The following is a 26800-nucleotide window of genomic DNA, read 5'->3' on the forward strand; positions in this document are numbered from 1 at the left end:
TACCTACAGGTATAGTCCATCTTGCAGGCAAAGCATGGGCATCTGGCTTGTCTTTGCATCACCATAACAGTTTCACACAAAGGAAAGTGTTTGATGCTCAGTCTCATGCACTGGAATCACATCTGAGAAAACATCTGCAGGTATAAAAGAGTCAATTACCCCATTCTTTCCTTCTGAAACACCTCTCAAAGTGGCTAATTAGGCAAGCCAATACATTTCATAGTAAGGATTACTGAGCTACAAAGACCTTAGAACAAAAGAGAAGTGTTGGCTTCTCGCTTTGGCATTGAGCAAGATCTGAGGAAGGCCATAGCACATTTGCCCGCTTTATGACCTCGCATAGGTCATAGAAGACAAGAACAAGGTCTGTTACAGCAGTAGAAACCACTGCCAAAAGCTTTTAACTTCCATATGCATACACACAGGGCTAGGTGAGAAGCTGACATGCACACACAAGTCTCTGAATGACAGCTTACATGATATCTTGTGTCACACCACTCAACTGGAATTGTATTAGCCCTAGCATATATTTATGATATCAGTATTGCAAATCTACCCATGCAATACCAAATTAGTAGACCAACTGAGACAGACATCATACCCACGATACTAATTTGGATGCTCTGTCCTAATCTGTGCATCCAGATCTAGCTGCGTCTCCACTTTTTCTTGCTGTGCCTCTCCCCAAGGCTGAGGTGTTGCTACCTAACAGCATTTCCCCTCTAGAAGAGCAGGACCAGCAATAAACCCTCGCCAGTTATCAGAGCAGGGCAATTCCAAGGACATAATAGTCTCAATCTATTTAATGGCATCATCACTATGAAAGACCTAAGTGGCAGCACTCAATCCATACAATAACATTTAATAAAAGATTGCCTCCTGTTCACACCAGAAATATCATAAAAAATGTCACTTTTAGTTTAGAGGGACAGAAGACATGGATCTGTTATGGTGTTAAGACTGTGCAGACTGAATTTTGCAGGCTTAAATCCTTAAAAAAGTCACTCTACAGCTCATTAAATTTTCAAGTCTGAGCTTTCAGATTTCATAAGTGACTACAGAAGCTATAGGGGATAGACCCTGCACCATGCCAGTTATCCACTGATCACCTGAAAGTAGCAGCTAAGATTTCTGGATTCCTAGATTTTAACTATCTGGCTAGACAAGTGATAATCTCCTTTAGAAGTAACCTGTAAGTTTCTGTACCCTTACACAAGAACTCTTAATCTCCCCAGTTAAGAGCAGGTCTTTTCACCAGTGTCTGGACTAGCAAGGTCATGTGGACACTGACTAAAAAGACACAAATTCATGCAGTGGAGGTATAAAACCCATTAGTGTTTCAAGAAAAAGCTCAAGTACAAATTGCATTTGCAAGTCAACTGAAAGGAAGATTAATCAGCAGTCTAAAACTGCCTTTAATAAAGGCAAATCAGATCAACCATAACTATTTTGAAGTTTAAGAAATGATTAGCTATGTTTATACAAAATGCTATGGCTGTAGCATCACAAGACAATTCCTGTTATAGCAGCACTGATACATTTAACTGCTTGGTCAGCTTGAAAGTTAACTCCAACCATCATTACTACAAGATTGCCACAGATTCAGTGACTATGAGCAAGATGACTGTTCTGCAGTTCCTGGTCATCTACAGGAAATAAGTTCTCAAAAGTTTAAAGAACTTGCCCTTGATGGGCAATCTACAGAAAAGTTGCACTCGGAAGAACAGACTCCACATTGGTCTTTGTTCATTTGTTTGACTTACCTGCATCCCCAAGAGCCACTAGACCACCACAGAGCCCTTTCGAGAATCCCACCCTCCTCAAAAATTAAATTACCTTAAAAAAAATAGAAGTTGGAGCTGTTTGGAGGAACAGAATCACGTTTGGCTCCTGTTAGGAGCCTTTTTTAATGCAGAAAAGCAGTAATACTGGAGCAAAACTATACTTTTGGGAGTTACCTGAAGCAGCCTTGCCAGGAAGACCTTAGCAGCTAAGTTTCCTCTGAGAACGCAGTTAGCAAACAACAGCCATCCCAACCGTAAGAAAGGGCTTCACCTCTGATGCAAATATTGCAGTTAGCACCACAGGGACTGATCCCCCTTCCCTTTTTGCTTCTGAGAACCAAGAAATACAGTGGATAAGAGTCAGATAGTCTCCATGGGATTCCCGAGAACTTAGGCTTACCACCGGAATATAAAACAAGACTCTTCCTACAAAATCAGGACTCCTATTACACACTGCAGTCCTCTAACCACAAAAACAGCATCTTAGATGCTTTCACCTCTTCCATTCCCCTGCCATTCCCATTGAGTTTATGGCATGCAATAGTACTGTTAAACAAAGCCTTCAGTAGCCTAGATATACTATCTAGATATTTAGATGGAAAATGCTTCATCTGATGTGCCAGTAAAACTCAGCATATACCAGTAGCCATTTCCTTTGCTTTTAGGGTCGTTAACAGGATGTAGATACAGTCAATAACCCTTTCCTACCACTAAAACTATACACTTTAAACACTTCGGTCTATCTTCCATCACCTGCTTTAACTGCCTTTTTGCATCATGCTTTCCATTAGCATTCAGTTATACAATAAATGCTACAGATGCTTTTAAGTCCCACACATCCTTGGGTGTCCCACATCCCATTTATGCCCACATCCCACAGCACCAAGCTTAAGTTCAATTCAGGCTGCCTTTGAAGGTAAGAAAAAAGTATTTCCAGCATAGATTAAGGCCAGAAACAGCATCAGTTTTATCCCTCAGTTATAATGAAGACTTAAGAATTTCAACTATGATGTTTAAGTGCTTTATATTTATTATAAAGTATTAAGAATTGTGTATGCAAAATGATTCTCTACACTAGAGAATAAAATGACAGCTTTTACAAGTTATGCTATACAGTACATGAAATGATGCACATTAACTGCTTGAAACAGTATTTGCTATACAAGTGAAAAGGGGTAGACTTAAAAGTTTATTATTTATAATACAGTGTGTTAGAAAGCACAAACAAAATAATGTTCAAAATAAACAAGTTCCCAAAAAAACTAAAGAAATCTTTAGATGACATGTACACAGATTATACTCAAGTTTCAATATACACGTTATTGTTCCCCACAAGACACTCCACTTGACTGGATTGCTGGAACGTGAAAGTTGGAGGTACAAGAAAAGCACCCCCCCAAGCCACTTAAGCATTAGTTGGGCAGAACAGCAATTTCCTGAAGTGTTCTCCGCAGTCTTTGGCTCTATTCCTTACAGCCATACACTGCAGCAACACGAGTCAAGAAGAGATGGGCTCCAATTACAAGTATTGTCAATGCCAATCCAGTTATGGGGGGAGTAGCTAGAGCAATTCAAGGCACTCTTCCTAGTGCTGCCAGCCCACAGATCCCCCTGTGCGGGACGCAGCATAGTAAGAGTCAGTCAGGCTGGGCAATAAAGCATGTTCTTGGTGAAGGATGCGGAATGAACAGTTCAAGACAAATCCTTTCAGAATGTCCGAAGTTCATTCATACTTCACTTTGCAGGCACACCAGCGTAAGAGACACATTCATGTATATGCAGGTAACACTTTAAAGCATGCCGCTTCAACGTGTTTAGTTGCTTTACGGTTAAAGTGGTGTTGTAACATATCAGCAGCTTTTTGAAGATAGTGTTCACGGAGCATGTTGAACCTAATCTCACAGTAAGATTTTAAGCCTACTTCACAGTTTAACAGTTGTCTCCCCTACCGTTGCTTTCTCCTTCTCATTAAGAGGCAGTGTCTACAATGTATCATCTTTTACAACTGTTCTGCTTACAACATTCACCATTATGTCAACCCCCAGAAAATGTACTCAGTAACACTGTTTGCTCTGATGCATGTGGTATTGACACTTAATTGTAAGCTTCTCCCATAATATAAAATACCTTCTAGATTAAAAGGATTTAAAGATATTGCACTGTTGTATTTTACTTTTGCCTCCCAATCTCATTCCAAATATTTATGAAACTGTAAACAAATCATTTTTATACAGTCTTCAGTATTGTACACCTGCCTTCCAAGGAACTGGAAGGCAGTGACACCTTCGTTACAGATACAGTAGCCTAAGCACAGTGAGAGTTCTGTCCAGCTGCCCTCTTCATACAGTAACCAACAGGCCACTCCGCCTACATTCACACCTTCAGCTTCCTCTTCTGATCAAAGTATGCATCAAATCTGGACAACGCATATTCCTAGAGAAATAAGGAATGTTATTAAGTACTTAAATACATCTGTAGCTGTAAATACATCCGAGTGTTTTCTCTTTCGGGATGGGGAAGCATGATGAAGGTATTAACTGTGCTACCCTCCTAATCCATCTTCTTGGTGAGTTAAATTAGCTCTTTATGTGGGAAAGAATCTCTCCAGAGAGATTTTTGCCTCTACAATTTCCTGAAGTCTTCTATTTCAACACTAAAGCTGCTGCCAGTGTTAGAGAAAGAGAACCTTAACTAAAAGGTCAGGCTTTCACTCAAAAAAGTAGTTTCTGCAACACTTCCTGCAGGATATCCAGTGTACCTGAAAGCTATATTACTTTGCAGTATACTTTGTCTCAATAAAAGTCTTAATACTTTTACAGTATCAAGAATTAAGCTGATCTGTTTGAAAAGGTCAAGAAGCTGCCTAGTGTAGATGTCTTGCTGCACACTGGATATCAGCGTGGAATACATGCACTTTGACTGTTCACTTTCCAGTTTTGCACTTATTGCATGTGCCAGCTTCCTTCTTGCACAGGACCTTATCGCAAAAGGATCACTTCACTTCAAGGCAATCATTCTACTGCAAGGTCTGACACATAAGGCTACTCTTGCTATAAGGGGAGAATTTCTGAAGGAGAATCTTTAGGTGGCTATTTCACCTTTTCCAATACTGCTACAGGTCATTTATGATTGTACACATTTTTAATCAAATGAAACTATAAGTTTAAAAACATACCAGGTAACCAAACTCAATGGATGAGATCTTCGCTTGTATAATAGACCACAGACCCCAGAAGAAGTGTGACGCAAGGGCAAACCTGAAAATTACAAAGCAACATGTGACATTATGGAAGTAATTCCATACAATAATTACATTAGCTTCCCCACATTATAACATTTTGTTCACTCCATTAGTACTCTATACAACACACCTAGAGCTTGCAATTGAAAGGCTTTCTTAATCACAGAAATAGCTCAAGACCTCTCTTGGCTGAAGTTTCTCTGCTCAGTGAAGTTATACTCGGTATCACAATAGAAGTTTCAAGCATACAGACATTTTCAGAATATTGTTGGGTCACACTGCCATCAAAAGCTGTGGAAGGTAAGTTACCTGTTAACTTCTATCAACACTTCCTCTTCTAGTTTGGACTTCTCTTCATTGCTCAGATTTTGAAAGCCATCTTGGAATGCAGATAGGTAACTGGAGATAAAATGAAGCTAGAAGGCAAATGATCAAAAGAGATTATGTGAGCTGAAGACATGTTTGCCTCTTTCAGAATAAGGCCCATCTTTTAGTAAATTGTCATTTATTTCATCCAAACATTGACACTGCTGGAGTTAGTTAAGACTACTGTAATTCTACTAACTACTTGGAAGCTCAATTTAAGCCTTTCCTTTAACACTACAACAACAAATCGCATTTTGCTATTGCCAACTAATTTTGCAGCTGCACTCATTCCAGAACTATTGGACTTTGTTTTTGTGATAGATAGCTAGATGGCACAAGGTAAATGTTCTGTGCTGAATGGCTGTGATGAATTTCGTAAGGTTTTTAAAGCAGAGGTAGTCAGGATAAGAAGCATTATGTTCAATTAAGTTATGGAGCAAACATTTTGGAGCAGAATATGTTCAAAATAGAAAGGACAATTAAAATTTGAAGCTAGTGGATACAGATACTAACTACTTCTACATGCCTACCTGTTGCTTCTTTGAAGGATAATTAAGAGAACTAGCTTTGAAGAATGGGTACTTCTCATATGTGTAATCATACATCCATTCACAGAAGTGATTTCCAATGTCGAATCCTCTGAAAAAAAGATAAAGACTGAATTCCTCAATATTTGCATACTAGCCATCTGTTCTTACTTAAGCAAGCCTAAAATCATTAACTTTAATAGCATAAGACAACTTAGTAGAACTTACTGCACCTTCTGCTAGTAGGAGTAGAAAACTGACAGACCAACTACAGTTTTTCTAAATACATTATTAAAACAATTACTTAACTAAAATGAGCAGTCAACAGTCAAAACTTCACCAGCTACATAAAAACACTAGACTTTGCTACTAAGTTTTAAATCAAAGCAGACAGAATACCCAAGTATGCTTTAATGCATCTCTAACAATGTATCAGCATTGTTACAGATGAAGAGGTCATACTGATCAAACAGTTTAATGTATCCCACTTCCAGACTATTGGAATTCAGGCTTCATTTATGTTTCAGCTATGACAGCATTTAATTATCTCAGAGACTCCACATGTTTAGATCATACTTAAACACAGTTATTAGATGACTGAAGTTAAGAAGAACAGATAGCATTTTTGTTAACCACATAGTAAAAAAACCCCTAGGATTACTGTTAATATCTGCACACATGAGAACTGTTTGGAAGGACTGCACAAATAATTGGGGAGCAAAGATGCCCTGTGTACATGTATACCTGTATTCCACCATCCTCATCTCTCTACTAGAGAAAGATTGATGTGCAAACAGGAAGACTCAACAAGCCCTCCAGTCTGGAGGACCAGGGAGCCCCCAAAACTTTGGCCGTGCTGTCTCAGCTGTGTCTATGCCCAAAGCCGTCAGGAACAAAACAGTTTTAATTAGTTACATCCTGTTGCCCACCACTAATAGAGCTGAATGCAACTCATTAGAATAGACAAATAATGAGCAATCCAGCACTTGCTTTCACTGTAGCTTGTAGAAAGCAATATACCTTCCTGTTGAATAGAAGATTAAAGTGATTTACCGGTAATTATAGCTGCTGTATTCAAAGTCAATGAGCATCAGTTTTTGTTTTTCTGAATCCTCTCTGCCCTCCAGAAGCAAGACATTACCTAAAAAGGTTAAGATAATACAGCATGTTCAATAAAGTCACAGGAAAATTGCAGAAGAGCAATACTGCATTGTGAGAAACATTGTTCGGACATCCTAGTCATCCCTTACATCCAAGCAGGAAAGCAATATGAAAAGCTGGGTTGCAGTGGCGTTACACCATCTCACTGAAAGTTGAGATACACAATACAAACCTCCTGGAGCTGAAAGTGAGAATGTTTTTACCCCTGCACAGGCTGAAAGGTAAATTTGTTCTCCCAGGGGCCCTACTTTTCCATTGCCTGTGGCTTACAGCGAAATCAGGTGACACTGCCAGCCTTAGCAGGCCCTGCTGAACTGTTTTTCCACTGCTTGAGATGTGAATTACACAGCACCTCCTGTACCTGCACAGCACCACCACTGCTCACGCAACAGCGGGAATGAGAACCACTTTAACAGCTGGAAAGCCACGGACTGGCCGCTTTGCTATTTTAATGCGCTGCTCAACAGCAGCTCAGCTCCTCAGCCTGAGCTAACGAGGTCAGGCCCCCTGAGAACATGAGACAGCCCTGCACACAGTGCATCCTCCCAGCTCAGCTTACCCTCCACACAGTGAAAGGGAACACAGAGCCAAACTGCAACAAACCACCACTCTGAGCTCTGCCTGTTTCTTATTTTATTGGAGAACTGGCTCAGAACAAATGCTGTTCCCTCCGTGACTTCCAGGGAATGAATACTGAAAGGGGTGAATAAAGCTTCCCTAATGTTTCTTCTTGCTAGGGCAAGTTGAGAACTGCTGAGCCACACTCCCCTAGTCTCCATTTTTGCCATCAACCGTACCATTTTGGTATCTTTCTTTTAAAAGGGCTAAAGTCCATCCTATCCTGCTCATGTATGTTGCAGAAAGCTAAGGGTATGATCCAACAGGAAATACCCAAGGCTTCCTTCATCAGCTGACCTGCACTAACAGAGCCTGTGCACGTGTTTAGCTTAATCTGAGTATGACACAACACATGCTCCTCATTTGCCTGAGGGGCTGCCTAAGCCAATGCATTTTGCTTTGCAACTGTTGAGTGCTGGGAGCACGCAGGCAGTTAGTTCAGGTCAGCTGCCAGGGCAGTACCTTGAGTGTGTGATTACTTGTCAGAAAACAAACAAGTGATGAGAAAAAGGCTTAAAATTGCATCGCTGAGCATGGCACTGAAATATTAGCAGCTTACCTTCTTGACAGTCATTGTGGCAAAATACAACTGGTGACGAAGTAGCTTCAAGCATAGCTCTAGAAAACAGCAATATACTATCTAGTAAGTGACAAAAATCTCTATGTTCAGTTCAACTTCCAGGTAAAACACAGATTTTGTTAGAAAAATTTGAAGTGCTATCCATTTCCAGCAAAACGTGTTCTCAGTTATGAACATAAGATCAGGATTTCACTGATTGATAAAATTGGATTTCACTGATCAGCAAGTCAACCAACTGTATCCATTTGTAGTCAGCATAATGATAGGCTTGGGGTGGTTACAGAACCCCCAAAATCTCTAGTCTAAAGTAAAATCCATATGGGGTATTATACTGTACAATGTGTTTAAATATACAAATTCATACTGAAACCATGCAAATTGGAGGACAGCGGTAGATAAAACAGACCTACCTTAGATTTTTCATTTCCTGGGGCAGATTGTAACTGAGGAGTTTGTTCAGCTTTCTAGTTCTGGATTCCTTGGTAAACTTAATCCTCAGCACTTGATTTAGGTATCTGTTAAAAACAAAGGCAGTCATACAGCATTTATGGCCATAAGTACATTAGTCTTTCCAAAATAACATACCAATAACACTAAAATGAAGAAAGCTTAAACAAGAATGGCAAAAAAAGCATTTTATTTTTCAAGGCAAATTTCAAGGTCATTAAATAACTGGAAAAAGTTTTTAGGTGCAGCGAAAGCAGACTGTACTCTCAGTCATTCTCATGAAGAATGATTTGCTTATCAAGATTACAGCAGGTCACCTTTTTCCACATGTTAGAGTAGAAAAAAGTATTGCATAACTTACTTTTCCATTGTTCCAAAAAGCCACTTAGGTTCTTTATTAAATGGCATTTTCATGCCATGAAATCTAGCCATCTTCTCAGCTATTTCAGCAGATATGTCAGGTAAACTGAGTTCTTCAGTACTTAATTTTCTGCTCTGTAACAAAACACAGTATTCTTAAGAGACTGCTAATTGACAAATAGGAATACTAACATGAAATAATACGCAAGTAGTAAGTTTTTTCATGACCTTATGAAACTGTTTTCGGAAAAGCTGACTTCACTAGCCCAGCTTACGTATGACTCTTGGTCAGCTCTATCCTATATCAAGGCCTGAGGAATTATCATATCCCCACACTAAGAATATCCTCAAAGCTGATCGAGTATAAGCGTGCAAGAATATCAAAAGCAGTTGCTCGTCACTGTTAATGGAAAGTGTTACTCTATAGCTTCCCATGCTATGTTCGGTATCTAACAGGCTTTTTATCTTTGCTTATTAGTCTGTCCTACAGCTAAAGAGTTTTTAGAAATCTCTCCCTGGCAAGAGCTTTAACTGGGCTCTCCAACACCCACTATAACTGTATCAAATTACAGCTAGCAGTCATTACAGGCTGCCAAATATGTCATTCCCACATCCCTGCTTTTCTGGGCAGTCCAGAGACTGTCTTGTCATGATCAATTAAAACATTCTGCTTTGTGAAGCAGTAGCTGTAATCATGAACGGGACTTACGGGAATAAACTCCTCCAGTCGCCCTTGTGGAAAGATTCCATACAGCTTTGGGCCAAGAGCTCTCTCTGCAAGAATGGCAAACATAACACTTTCCAGAACCATGGCTTCCGCCCCCTACAAAAAAATTAAAGCATTAATGTGCTTGCACAGAAATGAAGTTAAGTATCCCCAAGAGCTGAGCTGTCTCAAAGTGAGAAAGTTAAGGGTCAGATTTTAAAAGATTCAGCATTTTATTAACCAAATATTCTTGACGACTAGCAATTTGTAGTTAGCATGGAGGCAATATAAATATTGTGCTTTGCAGTTTACAATTAGGGGAGGAAATATGTATGACTTCAAGTATTGTTGCTAGGGCCAGCTGAAAGGAAGACCTTGCAAAAAACAAACTACCTTCTCCTCCCTAACCTAAGGGGAAATCGCAGGTTTTTTTCTAAAGCAGTTTATCCTAATAAAGTAGGAATATTATCCTTACAAATATTCATATCCATACAAATATTATCCTTAGTTACTTGAACACACTTCGGAACAGGACATTTTAGCTATGCAGCTGAACAAAGTGAATGATTGAGCTAATCAGATTTTCATTCAGAGAAATTAGGATTTGTTTCAGTTAAGCACATTTTACATCTTCCCTCCTTTGAGATAGGGGAGAAAAATTAACAGACGGTTACTCTTCGAAATAAAATAAACTCCTGCTAAGATGTGCCTGTGAGGAAACATTCTTCCTTTCCCACCTCCAAACACACCACAAGCTTAAGAAGTTTTTTTAAAAATTTTCTTTACATCAGTAAATTCAGTCCATCCCAATCACTTGGCAGCTAGCCTTTTTTTGAACATGAATGATCTGAAATTAACAGCAATAATACAAAATACATCTCAAATACAAAGTTACTGAAGTGTAGCTTTCCTCATGAGTAAGATTAGCTTTAAGCAAACACAGAAGCAACAGTACAAGGATAATGCTACATCTAACAAATACGTCAACAGCAATCCAGATGTACTTAAATCTCAGAGATTTGCTAAGGGCTAACTCTGCCCACATTTGTGCAACTCATTTCTAAGGAGTCTGACCCATGACATTTACCAGTGTAAAAAATAAGCACGGAATGAAGACTGAAAGTTATTCTCAGGTATTTTGGATTCAAAGCCTTTTGCATTACTGTACTCACTGCAGTCACAGACAGCAAATAATCCCTTTATACAAATTCTACTCCTGAGCCAGCTTTGGGCTGTACCCTTGCTAGATTACTGCCCCACACCTTGTTATACTGGTATCTCCTTGGCAATGCCCTGACCACCACCCGTGATCTGAACTTTTCAAAGCCTAATTCCAATCAGCAAAAATCAAATTACATACAAGGTGTTGAATGTCTACTCCATCATTCACAGTTAGTAAACTTAGTCTGTTCCAGGTACAAAAATCTGATTACTGTAATTTTGCTGCTGGCTGTGCCCAGACAGCAATTACTCATTTTCACATTTGAGTAAAAATACAATTCCTGATACTTGGATAACAGTGACAAAGACCATACAAGTACCAAAAAAGGAACAGTATCCTACACAAGATCAAATTGTTTCATTATTCTTCATCTCCAAAAATATTCTATTAATTCCTACTGATGTGGTCCATTTTCTTCAGAATAAGTGTTTTCCCTCATTTTGCCCTTCTAAGTATTCCTTGGACAGACAGCTTGATAACTTTACCCTAAGTTAAAAGAAAAGTCAGAATCCATTAACAAGAATAAGGTTCAGAAAAATTTACAACCATAGTTCTCTGTAGTCCTTTACTTACAGACGAAAACTTGGTAAGTCAGGCTTTATTAGTAGAGACATTAGAGACATTCAACATTAAGAACATTAAAACTATAAGCTTGCAAGTTTGTCAACTTCTGTTTCAGCAACATCAACAAGGATAGCTGCATCTCTCCTTGGGAGAGATTTGCTTCAAGTGAAAAGCACAGGCTGTCCAAAAGCAGCAGAATGATAAGCATATTCAAGTTTAAAGAGTCAGACCCAGAGCATTCAGAAGGCAAAAGAGCTTTAAACAGAACACCAAAAGGACTCCTCTATTATAAAAGATTAGTCCACTTGAGAACAAGCCCAAGGACAGCTCTGGAGTAACACTAATCTAGACAGCTCAGATGCCAAAGTTTCTGCTTCAGAACAATATCTGATGAACCTTTACCAAGTCTCCATTCCATACCCCTACTGCTAAGGGTAGGTGGGGAAATAAGGTACTATATGACATGAGAAAACCCTAACCAAACTTGAGTAAAAGCACTGTCACCAAACTTGAGTAAAACATACTTCGTCTCCTCCCAGAGCACAGCCATACCGACACTTGAATTCAGACATTTAACTCTTCAGTTAAAAGTTAAAAAAAAAAGTCAGACTGTAGATGAAAAGGACCATGCATAACTAAATATGTATCCCCATGCCTTCAAATACTCCACAATATATTTACACCACCAAGATGACAGTCTGTTAGTTTAAGCTCTAAGAGCTTCAGAGTGAAACTTTAATCTCAGTTTTAGAATAACAGGTGTAAATGTGAGCACTTGTACTTAATGCAAGCTTTCGGAGAAAAAATGACCACTCACTTTTAAATGAGTACTTCATCCAGAATGTTGCATTTCCAACTTACAAATTATAAACAGCCTTTACAAGACTTTTCTAGTCTTTAGACTTGAAGCCTTGAAGCCTTTATACTTCAGCTGGAATTGAAGATTTTGCTATATTCTTGCTTTAACAAAAAAACTACAGAACACATGAAAGTAGTATTTTGAAAAAAACTACCAACTATAGTGATTCCCCTATTTAAGATTTTCATAACCCTCTTTAAAAAGCCTTATGAGCTGACAGAAGACTACCCTGTCTCACAGCTGTAGAGCACCAGGCAGTACTGAACAGCTACAGTGCTTTTGCCAGTAATCTATTATCTAGAGCATTTTGGGATTGCCCAGAGGTTATCCTTCTCCCCAAAGGATCCTATTAACTCCCCTGAACAAGCCTTGCTAGAATTTGTACCAATGTTATTTGAGTTCATTGATCCCGAAATAGAAGTTCCAGCACTATGGGATTCATAGCAGAAAACAATCTACCAGCATTTATCAGAACTTAGAATCACTGTTTCCAGGCAAGAAACCAGGACAGTTCTGAAGTTCAAAGCCTCACTTCCTGAACGGCAAGACTTCTGAGTTGCTGGCACCAGGGTGGGGTTTGTTTAGGTTACCTTTTCTTTTATAGCTTCAGAAATTTTGTTTTTAACTGAAAGATCCAGTAAAAAAAAAAAAAAGCCACCTCCATTCTTAATCTCTGAAGAAAACCTAACAATCAAACCAGAACATTTTTCAGCTCAGTCTTAGTTCAACTGACTGAAGTTGTTCCAGTAAGCTTTACTGAAAGTTCAACAAAACTTCAAAAGCAGCAATTCGACAACCAAAAAAAAAAAAAAACAAAACACACCACCAGTTTAAGCTCAGTTCAATTCCGGCAGGGGGAAGGAGGGGGGAACACGACACAAAAACCCCCACTTGAACTGAGGAGTTTCAGATGGCATTCTCAGAGGGCAGGAAATATGAGGGGGAAAAAAAGCAGCACTTATCAAACTCGAGTAAGATGTACTTTGTCTCCTCCCAGATCACAGCCAAAACTCTTACGGAACTGAAAAATAATAGCGCATACAAGCAAAGCGTCTGGCTAACATGCTGCAGTGGTACTCCTTACTTAGGAGAAAGACTGCCAGGTTAAAAATCTGAACTACCAGATTGTTTGGATGACTTTTACGTTAAATTGCACTAAACTAGACATTACGCAGAGTGAGCAGAAATGGTTCCAAATGCGAAAATTCTGAGATTTGCAGGGCATGGTTGATCCAAGCACTATGCTAATCAAAAACACGTTCAGAAAGAAAGCCTTTCCAGCTTCAAATACTTCATTCTGAAGAACCAAGGGGCGTAATATAAAATAGGCATTAGATAAAGCAGAGTATGGACCCCCCTCAACTACAGAAAGGAGCCTAGCATCAAGAAAAGCAGTAGTAATTATCAGTGTTAGGACTGGTAAGAAACCATTGGGGCAGCCTTGGCAGGGGCAGAGGTCCCAATAAGCCTGGATGCTTAAACCTTTCCAAGGCATGAACACATACCCACACAGCTATGTTGCTCCTATGAGCAAATAGACTTACTTTCCTCATTACTCTTTACAGAGTCTAAAAATGCAATCCAGACACCAGGCTGAGTGACTACTAGTTTAGAACAAGCAGGACCACCACATTTCTATTTGCAAAAGTCTCTAAGGCAAGCAAATTAAATTACTTACTTGCAAGTCATTTTCCTTCTGAGATTGTACAGACCCTCCTTTATTACAGGACCTCTATGAATGAGAAAAAGCAAACACAGTGAGAAGATGAAATTTAACATGATTAATTCGCAACCACCAGAACAAAGGGAGTAGAAGTGCCAGCTATAATTAACTAGATGACTCAACATTCTCTTGATCTGTGACAGCTACAGCACTAGTATCCATCTGACCTCTGACCACAACACTATTTCACTGATTCCAAAACCTTTCAAAAGGATGTGCCATTGAGACCAAGCCACTCCTATAAATAGTCCAGAAGCTGGGTTTCAGGGTTTTTTTAATTGTTTCCTGTTATTTCAAAACAGGATTTCAATATATTGCAAGTTTAGAGGAACATTTTTAATTATGAGAACATTAAGTCCCCCTGCATGACATCTGGAAAGATATTCTTCCTGCAGCTAAAGCACTTTAGAGATATTATAGATTACAAATAAGCTGTAGAAGGACTATCAGCGGAGTTGCATTTTGAAGCTTGCAAAGCACTTGCTTTTCCTATTACCTCATTTTCCCAAAATTCTATAAGCTTTTTGTGAACAGATTTTCATCACGTGTAATATGCTGTCTAGGCCATTTATACATATACCCCTGCCTGTGCAAATCCATGTTTTTCTTCAGATGAACTACCCACATAAACTAGAGGTGTCTCATTAAGAACTACACTCTACAAGCAAAACCAACCAATCCCATGCATAATGTATTGTGCTAGGATTGTTAACAGTCATTATAAAGCAATTTTGGAGTATTAAGTCACACCTTCAGCAACTGAACCCTCAATGGCACATACTTTTAATAGAGCTACACATTTAAAATTCAAGATGCAATAAAAACCTTGTCCTTTAAAGGGTCTGAAGGTAAGGAGAAGAGAAAGCAAGTATTTGCTTAGTGACAGTTTGTGGCTGCTATTTATGTTGCAATTCCACCGTTAGCTGTTTAAACCAGGCAAGGTTTAGAGGCCCATAAAGGCAGCCTGCATCTCCACCTTCTAAGTAAAAGCATTTGATTCATAGAACCATGCGCATACCTTTCTGTTCCAAAGCTCTAATGTGTCCAAAACAAGGGTGGAAATATGAACTTAACAATACAATTAAGCAACACGAGCTGCCTTAAGTACCATACAACAAGCTAATGATTTACACAAGCTATGCAGTTACAGTATTTCGGAAGCTATAGAAGAAGTATAGTTAACATGAATCGATGGTCTTTCAGCAAGTACTTCCCATTCCACTAGGATAGTAAGTTTAAAACAAGACAATATGAGAACTACTATTAGTTTATATTCCTTTCAAGGAAATTAATAAAGTCAAAACACATCCACTAAGGCTAAATGTGCAACTACACAATAATATTTAAGTCATTTACAGAGGGCTTCTCTGAACAAGCATGTCCTACATCAATACCACTGTGGCATCTTACTGATTTTTCTTGAACAGTCAGAAAGTTACTCACCATCCAGGAGTCTTTCCTGATTAATGGTGCTCTCAGAATGGCTCAGTTCATCAGAAGGTAAGTAGATTAGGCTTTTCCCTAGAACCTGAACTGGCATCTACTTTCCAAAAGTCATACTGTATAAAGAAGCTAGCCAGTTCTATGAGTACACCTCAAATCAGTGTTGGAGATATCTTTATGGCATCTACTGTGCCATTAGAAAGAGACAGTTAGGGATATGTACTGCAGAGTCATCAGAAAAGCAGACTTCTGCAGCATCCCTTCCTCTTTTCTGTTCCCTCAGCACAGAACATCAGTGGCAAGAGGAGAATGAATACAAAGTTATTTGTAAATAACTTGCAAATATGAATGGGAGCTTGGAGAGGATCAGTCTTCACAAGTGGCCATACACTCAGCCTAGAATTAGGTAAGTCTCCAGTAAGTGTGGTCAAGGAGAATATAAAGTAAGCAGGATGCAGTTTTAAGTAATAGAAGTTTAAAAGCACAGATGTTAAAGTATTGATTTGATTATTTTCTGCCAACACAATCACCTATGATAACAGTGGTTCAAAATGAAACATCTCATACCATGAGGTAGTCGATATACACATTCAGTTCACAAGCTCTCTTCCAAAACAATGAAAAACTCAGTATCCTATAGATTTAAGTGAGCTATTGGAGTTTAAGTCCAACTTCGGGAGCTATTTACTTCAACACCAGTGAATAGCTTTCATTTACCCCAATAAGAGAACGACTGAAAACCTCCTGGATGTTCTTACCAGTCCCTCTCTACATGGAAACATTAATTAAAAAGGATATGTGCTCTACATGTTTGAGAGCAAGCTATCACTTTAATTGTTTTTGTTTGTAGCACTATCAATTCAGTGCTTTTATTATCGTGGGAAGGTTTATTTTCAAAACAGATTAGGAAAGCTTACTCAAATTTTAGACAACAGATATCACTGAAGACAGCTACTACAGCTGTGTGAAAGTCAAAAGTTACTTGTAGTCTCTACTTTGATACACTGATCAGTTAAAATTCATTTTAAGGCACTATGTTTCAGGTATGAGATCAAAGTCCTAGAACTGAAAGACACTCCGAATTATCTGATCTGTCATCAAAAAATGAGCCGTGTTTACACTAGCCAGATGTGGCAGTTTGACAAGGTCTGAGTTAGTCATCATTCTCTCCATAAGGCCCCAAATCTATTTCTCTTGTAGCTGGAAGATGAACTCTGTACCACAAAACCCCAGATGAAGCTTGACAGCAGAACTCTGTAAGGGAAGGAGGAACTTGCAACTTTTTTCTAAAGTAACCATTAGCTCTGTCTGCACATTTAAATCTTTCATTATAACTCCATTTTCCTGAGTTTTCTCAGTAGTTTTCAAATGGGTCTGAAACAAAGTACTGCAGTATTTTCAAATCCCAAGGAATGACAACACTACAAGGAGCTGCTTGAGAAGTTACAGAAGCAATCTATATGGTGGAAACTTTTCGTAACTCTAGAAGCTGTTGGAAGACACTGATCTGTGAACTGCTAGGTATGCGAAAGCCAATAGTTATAATTCAGCAAGGATTTTCCTTCTGCTACTGAGGAATTTGCCTTAGAGCGCTGATCTATGCCAGACCTAAAGGAACTGAGACTAGTTTACTGAAGCCCTAAGATCTAGCGTAAAGAAGAATTTCCAGTGCAAGTCCTACAAAAGCCACAAGGACATCTCTAATCCTCTTCACTTCAAGTTACCATTCTCTTATGAGGGAGCAGAGGAAAGGAAGGGGCAATATTTTGATATTTTATTATTGCTCTAAACATTCAGATGCACAGACAGTAGCTGGTGCTACTTAAGCCTTACTTTTAAACAATGAAATCCAGTACTAAAGAAAATGAAAGCTGTAGAGAATGCTCCAACTTCAGAGATCTCATACTATACCGTGAATCGTGTCTGTCACCTGGAAACCAGAGTGCTCTAGGCACGATCGCATGGGCAAGCCTGCAGCAGAGAACACATGCATATACAACTAAAGTGGTACATTACCCCCAGAACACCCTTAACTCCACCCAACACAAATATATCCCCGTAAGAGGTGCTTGGTTTCTTTCAAGCCGTCTGCCAGTGCCAGGGATTTGTAGTTACTCCATGCTACAAACAAACATGGACACCAACAATCACAGAAGACGTTGATAATTACAGTAACAACAGCAGTCTGCATTTTATTTAGTTACAAGAAAATAAAAGGCAGCAAGGCAGGTATGGAAAAAAAAAATTTACCACAGAACTGTGGCAACCATTTATAATTATTTGTGTCTGCTCACATAGAAACTGAGACACCAGAGGGGAATATTAGATATACTGGTTTGTTTTTCCTCATTTATAAGCAGGAATTTGTTTTGGCTGTTGCAAAGTAACAGAGCCCCAAGTGAAGCAGAGTTCAAGGTTCTTTTGACATGTGTAAAAGAATGGGGATCAACCCCCAAGTTACCTTTTGAGAGGTGAACTTCAAATAAATTCATCTTTTTTTAAATTGATGCTAGCATATGTTGAAATCCTATTGGCATTTCTAACACGTGAGAAGTTTTAGTTGTTCTGAATTTAATTAGAAACACTACAGTGATCTCCATATGAAATCCAATCTTAAAGCCCAAAGATTAAATAGCATATTGTTGGAGAAGCTTTTGTTTCAGTGGCTATACACTGACATAGCCAACAATTAAAGACATTCGTAATGAGGAAGTTTTACTTTCAATGCTCCCCTTAAAATTTAGTTACCAAAGTAGAGCAAAAAATGAATGTCCCTTTTTCCAATGTACGACATATCTGCATTGTGCCTCAAACATTTGAGTTTTAATGTGGTTAGTACTTTAACCTGTCACAAGCACAAATACTTGTCTTAAAAAAAAATTCTGCTCAAGGATATATTCAAGAGAAGTCCTTGATTTTTAAACATCCATGCCAGTGAGACCATTCATAGTAATGGCCAAGACAGTTCAGTTCATCTCCCCCCAACTCCCCCCAAAACATTCATGCACACAAAAAATTGGCTTAAACATCAGCTATGACAGAGGAAAGCACAAAGCCTTCCCTGTGTGGCAGCTTTAGCCAACTGGCATGGTTTATACTGGATGAGTTTCATGTACTGACATTTGTGTCTTCCAAGATTCATAATAAGCAAACTGGGGTTATTTTCAAACTGCAAGAGTTCCTTCCTTTAAAAGGTGGCTCAAAGAAAATCATGGTGCCGGTATTATTCTTTCTTAAGTTAGTATCCGATTTTTCACTTCTGTTCTACTCAAAATTTCAACTTGTCAGGCATATCTACTTCAATTTGGTGCAGGTTGCTATAGTATTTACAGTAAGGAATACAAGGAGCTGATGTCACTTCTTTTGTGTTCCAATTTCAACAAAAAGTAAAATGGACAAGAGTTAAAACATGCTACAAAGGCTCAAACAAACAAGTGGTAACTACTAATACCCAGTGGCAGTTAAAAATAATTGAGAATGAAGTCTCTATTGTAGGATGAGGCCTCAAGATTCACAAGTTAAGCAGTGTCCCTTAATCCCTATAGAGCTTTAAAGTTAAGTGACATTACTGAAAGGGAGTAGTTTGCTATTCTTTTAATAAAGATTCTGCTTGTGCCACCCAGAAATTCATGAGACTCCTAAGTGAGGTTTTCAAAATACCCCAATAAAAAACAGTTTGCTTATGTTTTAACTTGCTTTTAAGATATAGGGGCTGGAAGAGACAAATGTTTGTTGACAGAAATTGTGAACCTCAATGCAATCTGAAAGTTTTACCTTGGGACTTTCTCTGCTTACTTAACCTTTAGTGAACTGCACCAAGAGCAGTCATTTCACTGCCACTATGGAAATAAAGGAAGTTAGACATCTCAAAAGATCCTTCAACACCAAGAGTAGAAAGGTTAGAAAGTTATGAACACACTCTCAATTTTAAAACCGAATTAGTTCTTTGATTTTAGAGCCCAAAATTTTCTTTTGATTTCTTCAGTGAATAGGGGCACAGAAAAGGCAAGTTAGGAAAAACCCTGAGGGAAGAGGAGGGCAACCAAATTCTAGTCTACTTTTCCTTTAAAAAAAAAAAATCAGGAAAAGACTACATTTTGTCAGAGCTCTTGGGCAACAGAACTGCTAACACTACAGAAGTTTTACAGCCCATTTTCCTACTCAAGCTTTCTATGTATTAAATCAACATTACAGTAAAGTCATTCATAATTATAATTAATTCTTATCAATCCCTAGAAATCATCTTGAAAACTAGCCGAGTTTCTCATCAACATTTTTTCCACTTTATTTTTGATTTCTCTTAAGCCAAAGGAAAGGGTATTTAAGCTTGAAATAATGAACTTCTACATGGTTGTCTTGTTTAAATGTTCAACTTTCCCAACACACATACAGTGAGGTAGCAAGTGTTCCATGCTATTTCAAAACAGTGGACTCTTTTACACGTTTCTGGTAAAGTTTGCTACCATGGGAAAAGTTAATATTGCTATTTATATAATAAAAGAACATTTTAAAGTCAGATAAGTGACAGTATCCAATGAAATTTTGAAAGTAAGTTTGGTCAAGGCAGCAGAAGCAGGAAGACTGGGCTGAAATTTCAAGAGCAGTCGATGTCCTGCAGATACTGGATCAGTTATTCAAAGTGACCAAGTATTGGAAAAATATCACAAATTAACGGACAATAAAACCAGACCCTCTAAGTCAAATGGAAACAATTGCCAACATCCAAATGTAATTTTATGAAGCTGTAATTTTTCATAAGGTTAAACACTGTTACGTTATGATGATTCATTGCAATACAGTCAAGGTCTAGCAGAGTAGGGTAAGAGAAGATCTGTTGTATAGTTGTACAGCAATAGCCCGTAAGCTTTAGAAGAGATCACCTTTACAAAATATTCTTGATATTAAAGCTTAAAATTTAAAACAGATTGGCCAACCACTTCTCTTAAGGTTTGACAAATTTCAATGCTATTTACATTTTACTTTTTTTTTTTTTTAACTGACCAAATAAAAGGAAAAGTAACATTGGAAGAGTGTTTACAAATGTTGTTAAGATTCTATGCCTGCTACAAGGCATATCACACACTCAGGAAGACATGTTTTGGAATGAGATGGCTGTATGGTATTGGATGTTTGCATTTCATTTTATTCCAATAATGTAGATAATTTTTTCCAGCAGCTATTACATAAATATCCATGAGGTCTCTAATAAAATGTCTGAGCACTGTATGAAGTAGTTTAACAAAAGCTTCAACATTAATCTCAGAAGGATTCATAAGAGATACCAAGATTAATATTTTAAGCGGTTTAGTCTTGCATTCTTGCTAGTTATATGCCAGTCCTACATACTGTACAGAAGCAGATTTTAATAACTGTTCTGGAGCACCACAGTCCAAACTTAACACATAAACAAAACATTACTGATCAAATGGACAGCAAATGAGCCTTCAGCTGATACACGCCAGTCAGGATCTGTGTAGAAAGGAGTGTAAGTTCTAGACAATAACAAACTATAGAAAGAACTATCTTATCCTAGAAGTCTACCCCACTACCACTAAGGCACATTCCCCAGTGAATAAAGCAGCACACACTTGCAGTGTGTCACACATGAAGATCTCCAAACATATTATGATTAAGCTATAGGAAACCCTCCCACTCCCAAAGCACTCTACATACTCACCATCTGCAGGATTGCACCATATAAGCGCAGGAGAACTTTTCGTGGTTCATCTGCAACTGTCTCAGTGGTATCAGGTAGTGAGCATTGAAACAACATGTTGCTGAGGCCACCTCTGTGAAGAGAGCAATAATGTTCTTTAGCCAGTTTGGAAGAGCACACACTTTCTGTATTAAAAATGCACTAATCTGTATTTCACATCCATTGATTGTGAATGATTAGTCTGCTCTAACGTGAGAAACAGCACTTTTTATAAGACTACCAATACCTCACAACATATAATGCTTTGACAACAAACAACAGAGTTGATAGCTTCATGCTTTTTTTGGCATAGTTCACCATAAAGATCTAACAATCCAAGTACAGCTCAAGCTATGACTAGATTGAAGTAAAACACAGTAGGCAACAGATTTAGACTTCTGTTAACATGTACTTACAGGACTTCAGATTAAGATAGCACTGGCAAAAAGCACTGACTACAGCAAATAGTTTCTACTGAGGAAAAAATGAGAGCAGATGCACTTGGGTAATATTTTTCTACTGCTAGCTCAGCAACAAACATCACACTTGCTTGATATCCCTTAAATGGCCAAGGCAGATACTACTGACTGATACAAGTCTTGAAACTGGTTAGGAGGCAAGGTGGACATACTGGAATCCACCTTCAGATTCAGGAGCAAAGTGGGCACCATATAAAACTGTTTCTGCTCCTCAGGTGGTGGGAGACAGATAACTGACAAACTTGACAAAGTCCCAACTAGAAAGTGATGCTGGAGTCTTGTCAGATATACCTGCTTGCACACATAAGCAGAAAAACAGCGAAACATGCTTAACACCTTGTGCAGTGAAACTGATCTTAACTAGCAAACATGCCATTTTAGACTCACCACCATCATCTTCTGTATTCAATTTTGGACTGGAGCCCCTGTGCTAATTCGATTAAAAAGATACGAGTAACCTAACAGATCAAGGTAAAGACGCACTTCAAATTAAGAAATGCCTCAGAGAGCCACTGGCTGTTAGGTGTAATAAAATTAAAGTTACCCCAAGAGTACTTTCATGGAATACATGTTCTCAGAATATTAAGCTTACCATATCATATTTATCCCCATCCAGTTCTCATGTTATTCCATTGACTAAGCTCTTCATAAGCTTATTAAAGCTCCCCTTATTTGGCATTGATACCCTTCATTTGCAGTCCTATCAATATTACTGCTAAAAAAAAAAAATCTAGAAAAATTATTTTTTTCCCAAGCACTGTAAAAAATAATCCCAATTACAAGACTAATTAGATCCATAAAAGCTCAGTGAATATAAGCAAATGTCAAAGGTACAGATTAAAGCAAGGCTGAATTTAGGCATCTCTATTGGTTTTACACAAGAAGATAAAGCCCTAAGTTGAAATTAAGATCAAGTTTCACTGGGATGGCAGCTAGGAAGACTTATTTAACCATAATACATATGCTATAGCATCACTAATGAAAGTCATACTACCACACTATCATTATCATTCTTAAGAACTCACTCTTGGAGTAGAATTAAATTTTAAAATGAGAACAGTTTAAAGAAATTGATCATGTATTTGGCAAGACTAAAATCACCATCAAAAACCTTATCAAAACAGACACAAACTAGAGAGTCCTATGTTTCAGTTATTCAGGAATTATACAAGTATGCTAGCTTTCCATATAATTCCTGTGTTTCTACTGTGTCCTGGCAGGAAAAACAGTGGCAGCAGTTTAGTATTCTATTGGTTAACACACTAGATAGATACTGGATTAGAGAAGCTAACTTTCTTAATACCAAGTACCTCCATTAAGAAAATAGTCTTCTCACCCTACATTTTCTTTATTACATCTTCTGCAGTTCTTCTGCATCTTCTTCATTGCCCTTGATACATTAACAAAATTTCCTATTTCCCTCCTGCAGTACAGATTTTCCCCTATTACTTCTCCTTCCTCTATTGTACGAAAAAAGCACTGAAACCTGCTTCGCTTGCAAAGCAGAAATGCAAATCAGCTCTGCTGAAAAACTTGTCTGTTTCGCCATTAAAAATAGACACCTATCAAAAAGAGCTGTAATCCAAATGTAGCAGCTAGTAGTAAAGGGATGAGGTAGTATAGATTGAAAAGCTAAGAACTTTTATCTGTAGCATGCTACTTTCTCAACTTATTGCAGTAACCCTACAATTTAGACAGTGGTGCCTCTGACACTGTCCTTTCCTTCACAAAATATCTAGTCCTTCACAACGCCCAGAGCACTGTAGAGTAGGCATTTGATATTACCATGTAGTGAGCTTTGATTCCAGGAAGCCATGACAGATCCAAATAGCTAAAGTGCCCTTCTTGCTCCTAATCTGACACTCCTCTCTGCTTTTCCAACTAATTTTCTGGCTTTTTCTTACAAACCAAGCGGAGAAGTAAAGACTTTCTGAAGCAAAAAGCTACCAAAACCCGACTGACCTACATTTATTCACTGGGAGATTCTACACAGAAAATAGAGGTTGGCCTATGGATCCAGAGCCAGTGATAGAGGAGGAATAATCAAGGAAACATGGTAAAACAGCAGCTGCATAATCAGCTCAAGAAAGCAGACCGACAAGAACCAGGTGGCTTGGCAGGCAGCCAAACAATGATGTTAAGAGACAAGAGATACGAAGTAACTTTGAACCATGAAGGTGAACAGGTAGAAAAACCAGAACAGATGGAAAGGATATCAAATGAAGAGCAAAACCAGACTATCCAGAGACAACCAGAACACTGGCTAGTTATACCAGCTACACTTCTGGTGCTAAACTGTCTTAGCCTGGTGTGGTATTTTTGTTTGTTTGAAAACATGTAGCTACTTTTCTAAGCCCCTGCTCTAGAATTTGGTGAAAGTATGAATATGTAAATATTAGTAGACCTAAGCACATTCAAACTGACTTTATAAAAAAAACACCAGACTAGGAGCTCATGAATCCTGTAAAAATAATTGTTACTTAAACACATGCTCAGTCTGCATACAATGCCCAGAAACCCTTCTCTCCCCTGCCCCCAAGCAGGAGTACCTCACTTTGGCTGAACTCCATTACACAGGAGTTTCACTATAACTTTAAAAGTCTTAAGTGCATAAAACTACCTCTAATCAGCATAATTCATACAGAAGGCCAATAAAGGCATTGCTCTCCATACAGGTCAATATACTCAGCAGCTTGTTAAGGGTCAAAGGAGCCTATTTCATCCTTCCACAGATAAAGCTATCAGTTAAAAATCAACTACTAAAAACTATTTAAGGGCAAACCCTTCCAAAGAGTCACCTGTTTTCAAAGCTGTCAATAGCTTTCCCAAAAGCAGGGCTACAGTAGTTTGACTTGCTTATATTTGTGTTCTGATTAGTTGTGAACCTATTTCTTTGCTCTCAAAAGAAAGCCTGGACCTCTTCATCCTATGATATTAAGTATCTAACAGCTGTTCAGACATGATTTGCACCAGTACAGACAGAATAGCTATGCTGGCAAAGACACATAGGAGAACACACATTGAACACCTGATTTTTGTGACATCAGAACCAGCCAAAGTGATTTCGTGCTGCCTTCTCCTTCAGGGGAAGTGGTAGAGGTGAAGTTCTTTTGCAAAAAGAGCAATTGCCAATCGGATGCAACACACTAAATTTCAGCCCATCCACTCATCTTCCCAACTCGGAAACTATCAAGCCATTTTGAAGTGGTATCTCAGAGCGAAAGTTCCCAAGAAATGCAGAAATAACCGTCCTAAAACTTAAGGCTTCAGGAAATAAGTCTCAAAGTCAGTGGCACACACTGGAGGAAAATAGAATTAAGCAAGTTAAATTACGGAAAAATTATCAAGGTAGCCTACTCAACTTCTGTCTCTTTTTAAAGTTTGGATTCCTCTGAACAGAAATAATTAAAAATAAAGAATAATCTGTGTTGGCTTCCAAGGAGTTAGTCATTTTTAGTCTTTTTCATACATTTAGGAGTAAGCATGAGTGTTTTCAACTATAGCTTTGTATATCACATAGAGCTTTGTCAAGAGCTTATGCCCTCTTTTAACATGAGGGACTGGGGGTAGATTTGCATGGGTTGCATGCACCAGCAAGACGATAAGCGTTAGAAAAGCAGACTGAGAGCGACTCGGGGAGAAAGACAATTGCGTCCCTTGAAACCGTGCGTGACTCTTTACATTTGAGCACGTAGGATGATGGAGCACCGAGACCCTTCACAAGCAGCTTTTAAAAACGAAACCCCGAACCACCACTGGTCTAACTCACACACAGGAGCGAGACAAAACGCAGCAATTCCGCAAAGCGGCCAAAGCTCCCAAACGCGTTACATATGGCCCCGAGAACATCCCCACTTTACGCCTATCTGCTGCCAAACACCGGCCTCCTGCAAGCTGTCAGCGTGCTGAGTCACAAGCACTTGTTACTACTATATATGCGAGAAGACGACTCGCAGCACCGAGACACCCCGCGCAGCGGCTAACGTGCGAATTTCGGAGCGGCCGAGGAAAGGCGCCGCTCTCAGCAGGGAGCTCCGCAGGCAGCGCCCGGGCTCCCACCAGCTCCGCCGCTTCTACGCGGCTCGGGGTCGCGGCGCTGCGGCACCGGCCGCCTCACGCCGGCTCTGCCGCAGCGAGCCCCGGGCGCAGCCGGCTGCGGCGCCCCGCGGGCAGAGGGGGGCGGGAGGGGGGCGGTGCCGCCGGCCCGGCCCTGCGGCCCCGCAGCGCCCAGGCGGGACGCGGATGCGCGGCCGCTCCCCACGCGGCGCCGAGCCGGCCCCGAAAACCGGAATCAGCATTTTTTTTAAAGAAAAAAAAAAATAAAGGGAATAAAGCAGAGAAGACGGGCCCTGCCCCCCGCCCCCGGCCACCCGCCGCCCCCGCGGCGCTGACCTGATGGGGCTGATGCGCAGCTGCTCCTCGCGCAGCCCCCGCCAGGCCCCCGGCAGGAACTCCTTGCACCACAGATACGCCTTGCGCCGCGTGCGGGGGTCCAGCGGCGGCTCCTCCTCGGCCGGCGGCAGCAGCAGCGAGGAAGGCGGGGTCATGGCGCCCCCGCCTCTGCCCGCCGCCACCAGCTCCTTCCCCTCGGGCTCGGCCAGGGGCGGCGGCGAGGGGGGCTGCCCGGCGGCGGGGAGCACGCCGCCGCCCCCGCCGGGGCTGCAGCCGAGGAGGAGCCCGAGCGGGGAGGGCTCGGTCTCGCCGTTACAGAACTTGGTCTTCATGGCGCGCGGGCGAGAGGGGGGCGGCGACCGTTGCGGCGAAGGGCGCGCGCGAGACCTGCTCTTTCGCTCCCCGCGTGCGTCCACGCGCCGCGAGCGCCAGCTGCGAATGAGCCGCGCGCCGGCCGCCGGCCTCCCCTTTATAGCCGCGCGGCACGCGGGCCCGCGCACCTCGCGCTCTCCCTCTCCGCCCTGATTGGCTCCCGGCTTTCGCCCCCCCCGGCACCCGGCAGCATGGGGGGCGAGAGGGAGCGAGAGCGCGACTCCGGGATCCCGGAGCGCCTCGTGATTGGTGCGCGGGGCA

At 40.1% G+C, this 26800-nt stretch overlaps 1 protein-coding gene across 1 annotated transcript; it reads right to left on the minus strand.

Moving 5' to 3' along the window:
* Nucleotides 1-2791: 2791 nt before the first annotated feature.
* On the minus strand, nucleotides 2792-26634 carry CHKA (choline kinase alpha). The gene is made up of 12 exons (XM_026108052.2): nucleotides 26168-26634; nucleotides 21279-21390; nucleotides 14114-14167; nucleotides 9794-9907; nucleotides 9086-9219; nucleotides 8688-8792; nucleotides 8257-8315; nucleotides 6972-7059; nucleotides 5922-6030; nucleotides 5335-5441; nucleotides 4960-5041; nucleotides 2792-4217 (listed from the first exon to the last, which is right to left on the minus strand). Exons 1-12 carry the CDS (start codon nucleotides 26497-26499, stop codon nucleotides 4158-4160), a joined length of 1356 nt encoding a protein of 451 aa, XP_025963837.1. The 5' UTR covers nucleotides 26500-26634; the 3' UTR covers nucleotides 2792-4157.
* Between the last annotated feature and the right edge of the window lie 166 nt (nucleotides 26635-26800).

The sequence above is a fragment of the Dromaius novaehollandiae genome, chromosome 5 (assembly GCF_036370855.1).
Source record: "Dromaius novaehollandiae isolate bDroNov1 chromosome 5, bDroNov1.hap1, whole genome shotgun sequence".
Taxonomy (NCBI): Eukaryota; Metazoa; Chordata; class Aves; order Casuariiformes; family Dromaiidae; genus Dromaius; species Dromaius novaehollandiae.

What these genes read in the sequence shown, in the direction of transcription:
- CHKA (XM_026108052.2), bottom strand. Translation starts at nt 26,499, where the DNA reads ATGAAGACCAAGTTCTGTAACGGCGAGACCGAGCCCTCCCCGCTCGGG. An exon ending in AGAAGGAAAATGACTTGCAA is followed by an intron (nt 9,908 to 14,113) that starts GTAAGTAATTTA and finishes ATTTTTTTGTAG; the next exon opens with GGGGCGGAAGCCATGGTTCT. An exon ending in CTTTTTGGAACAATGGAAAA is followed by an intron (nt 8,793 to 9,085) that starts GTAAGTTATGCA and finishes TGTTTTTAACAG; the next exon opens with ATACCTAAATCAAGTGCTGA.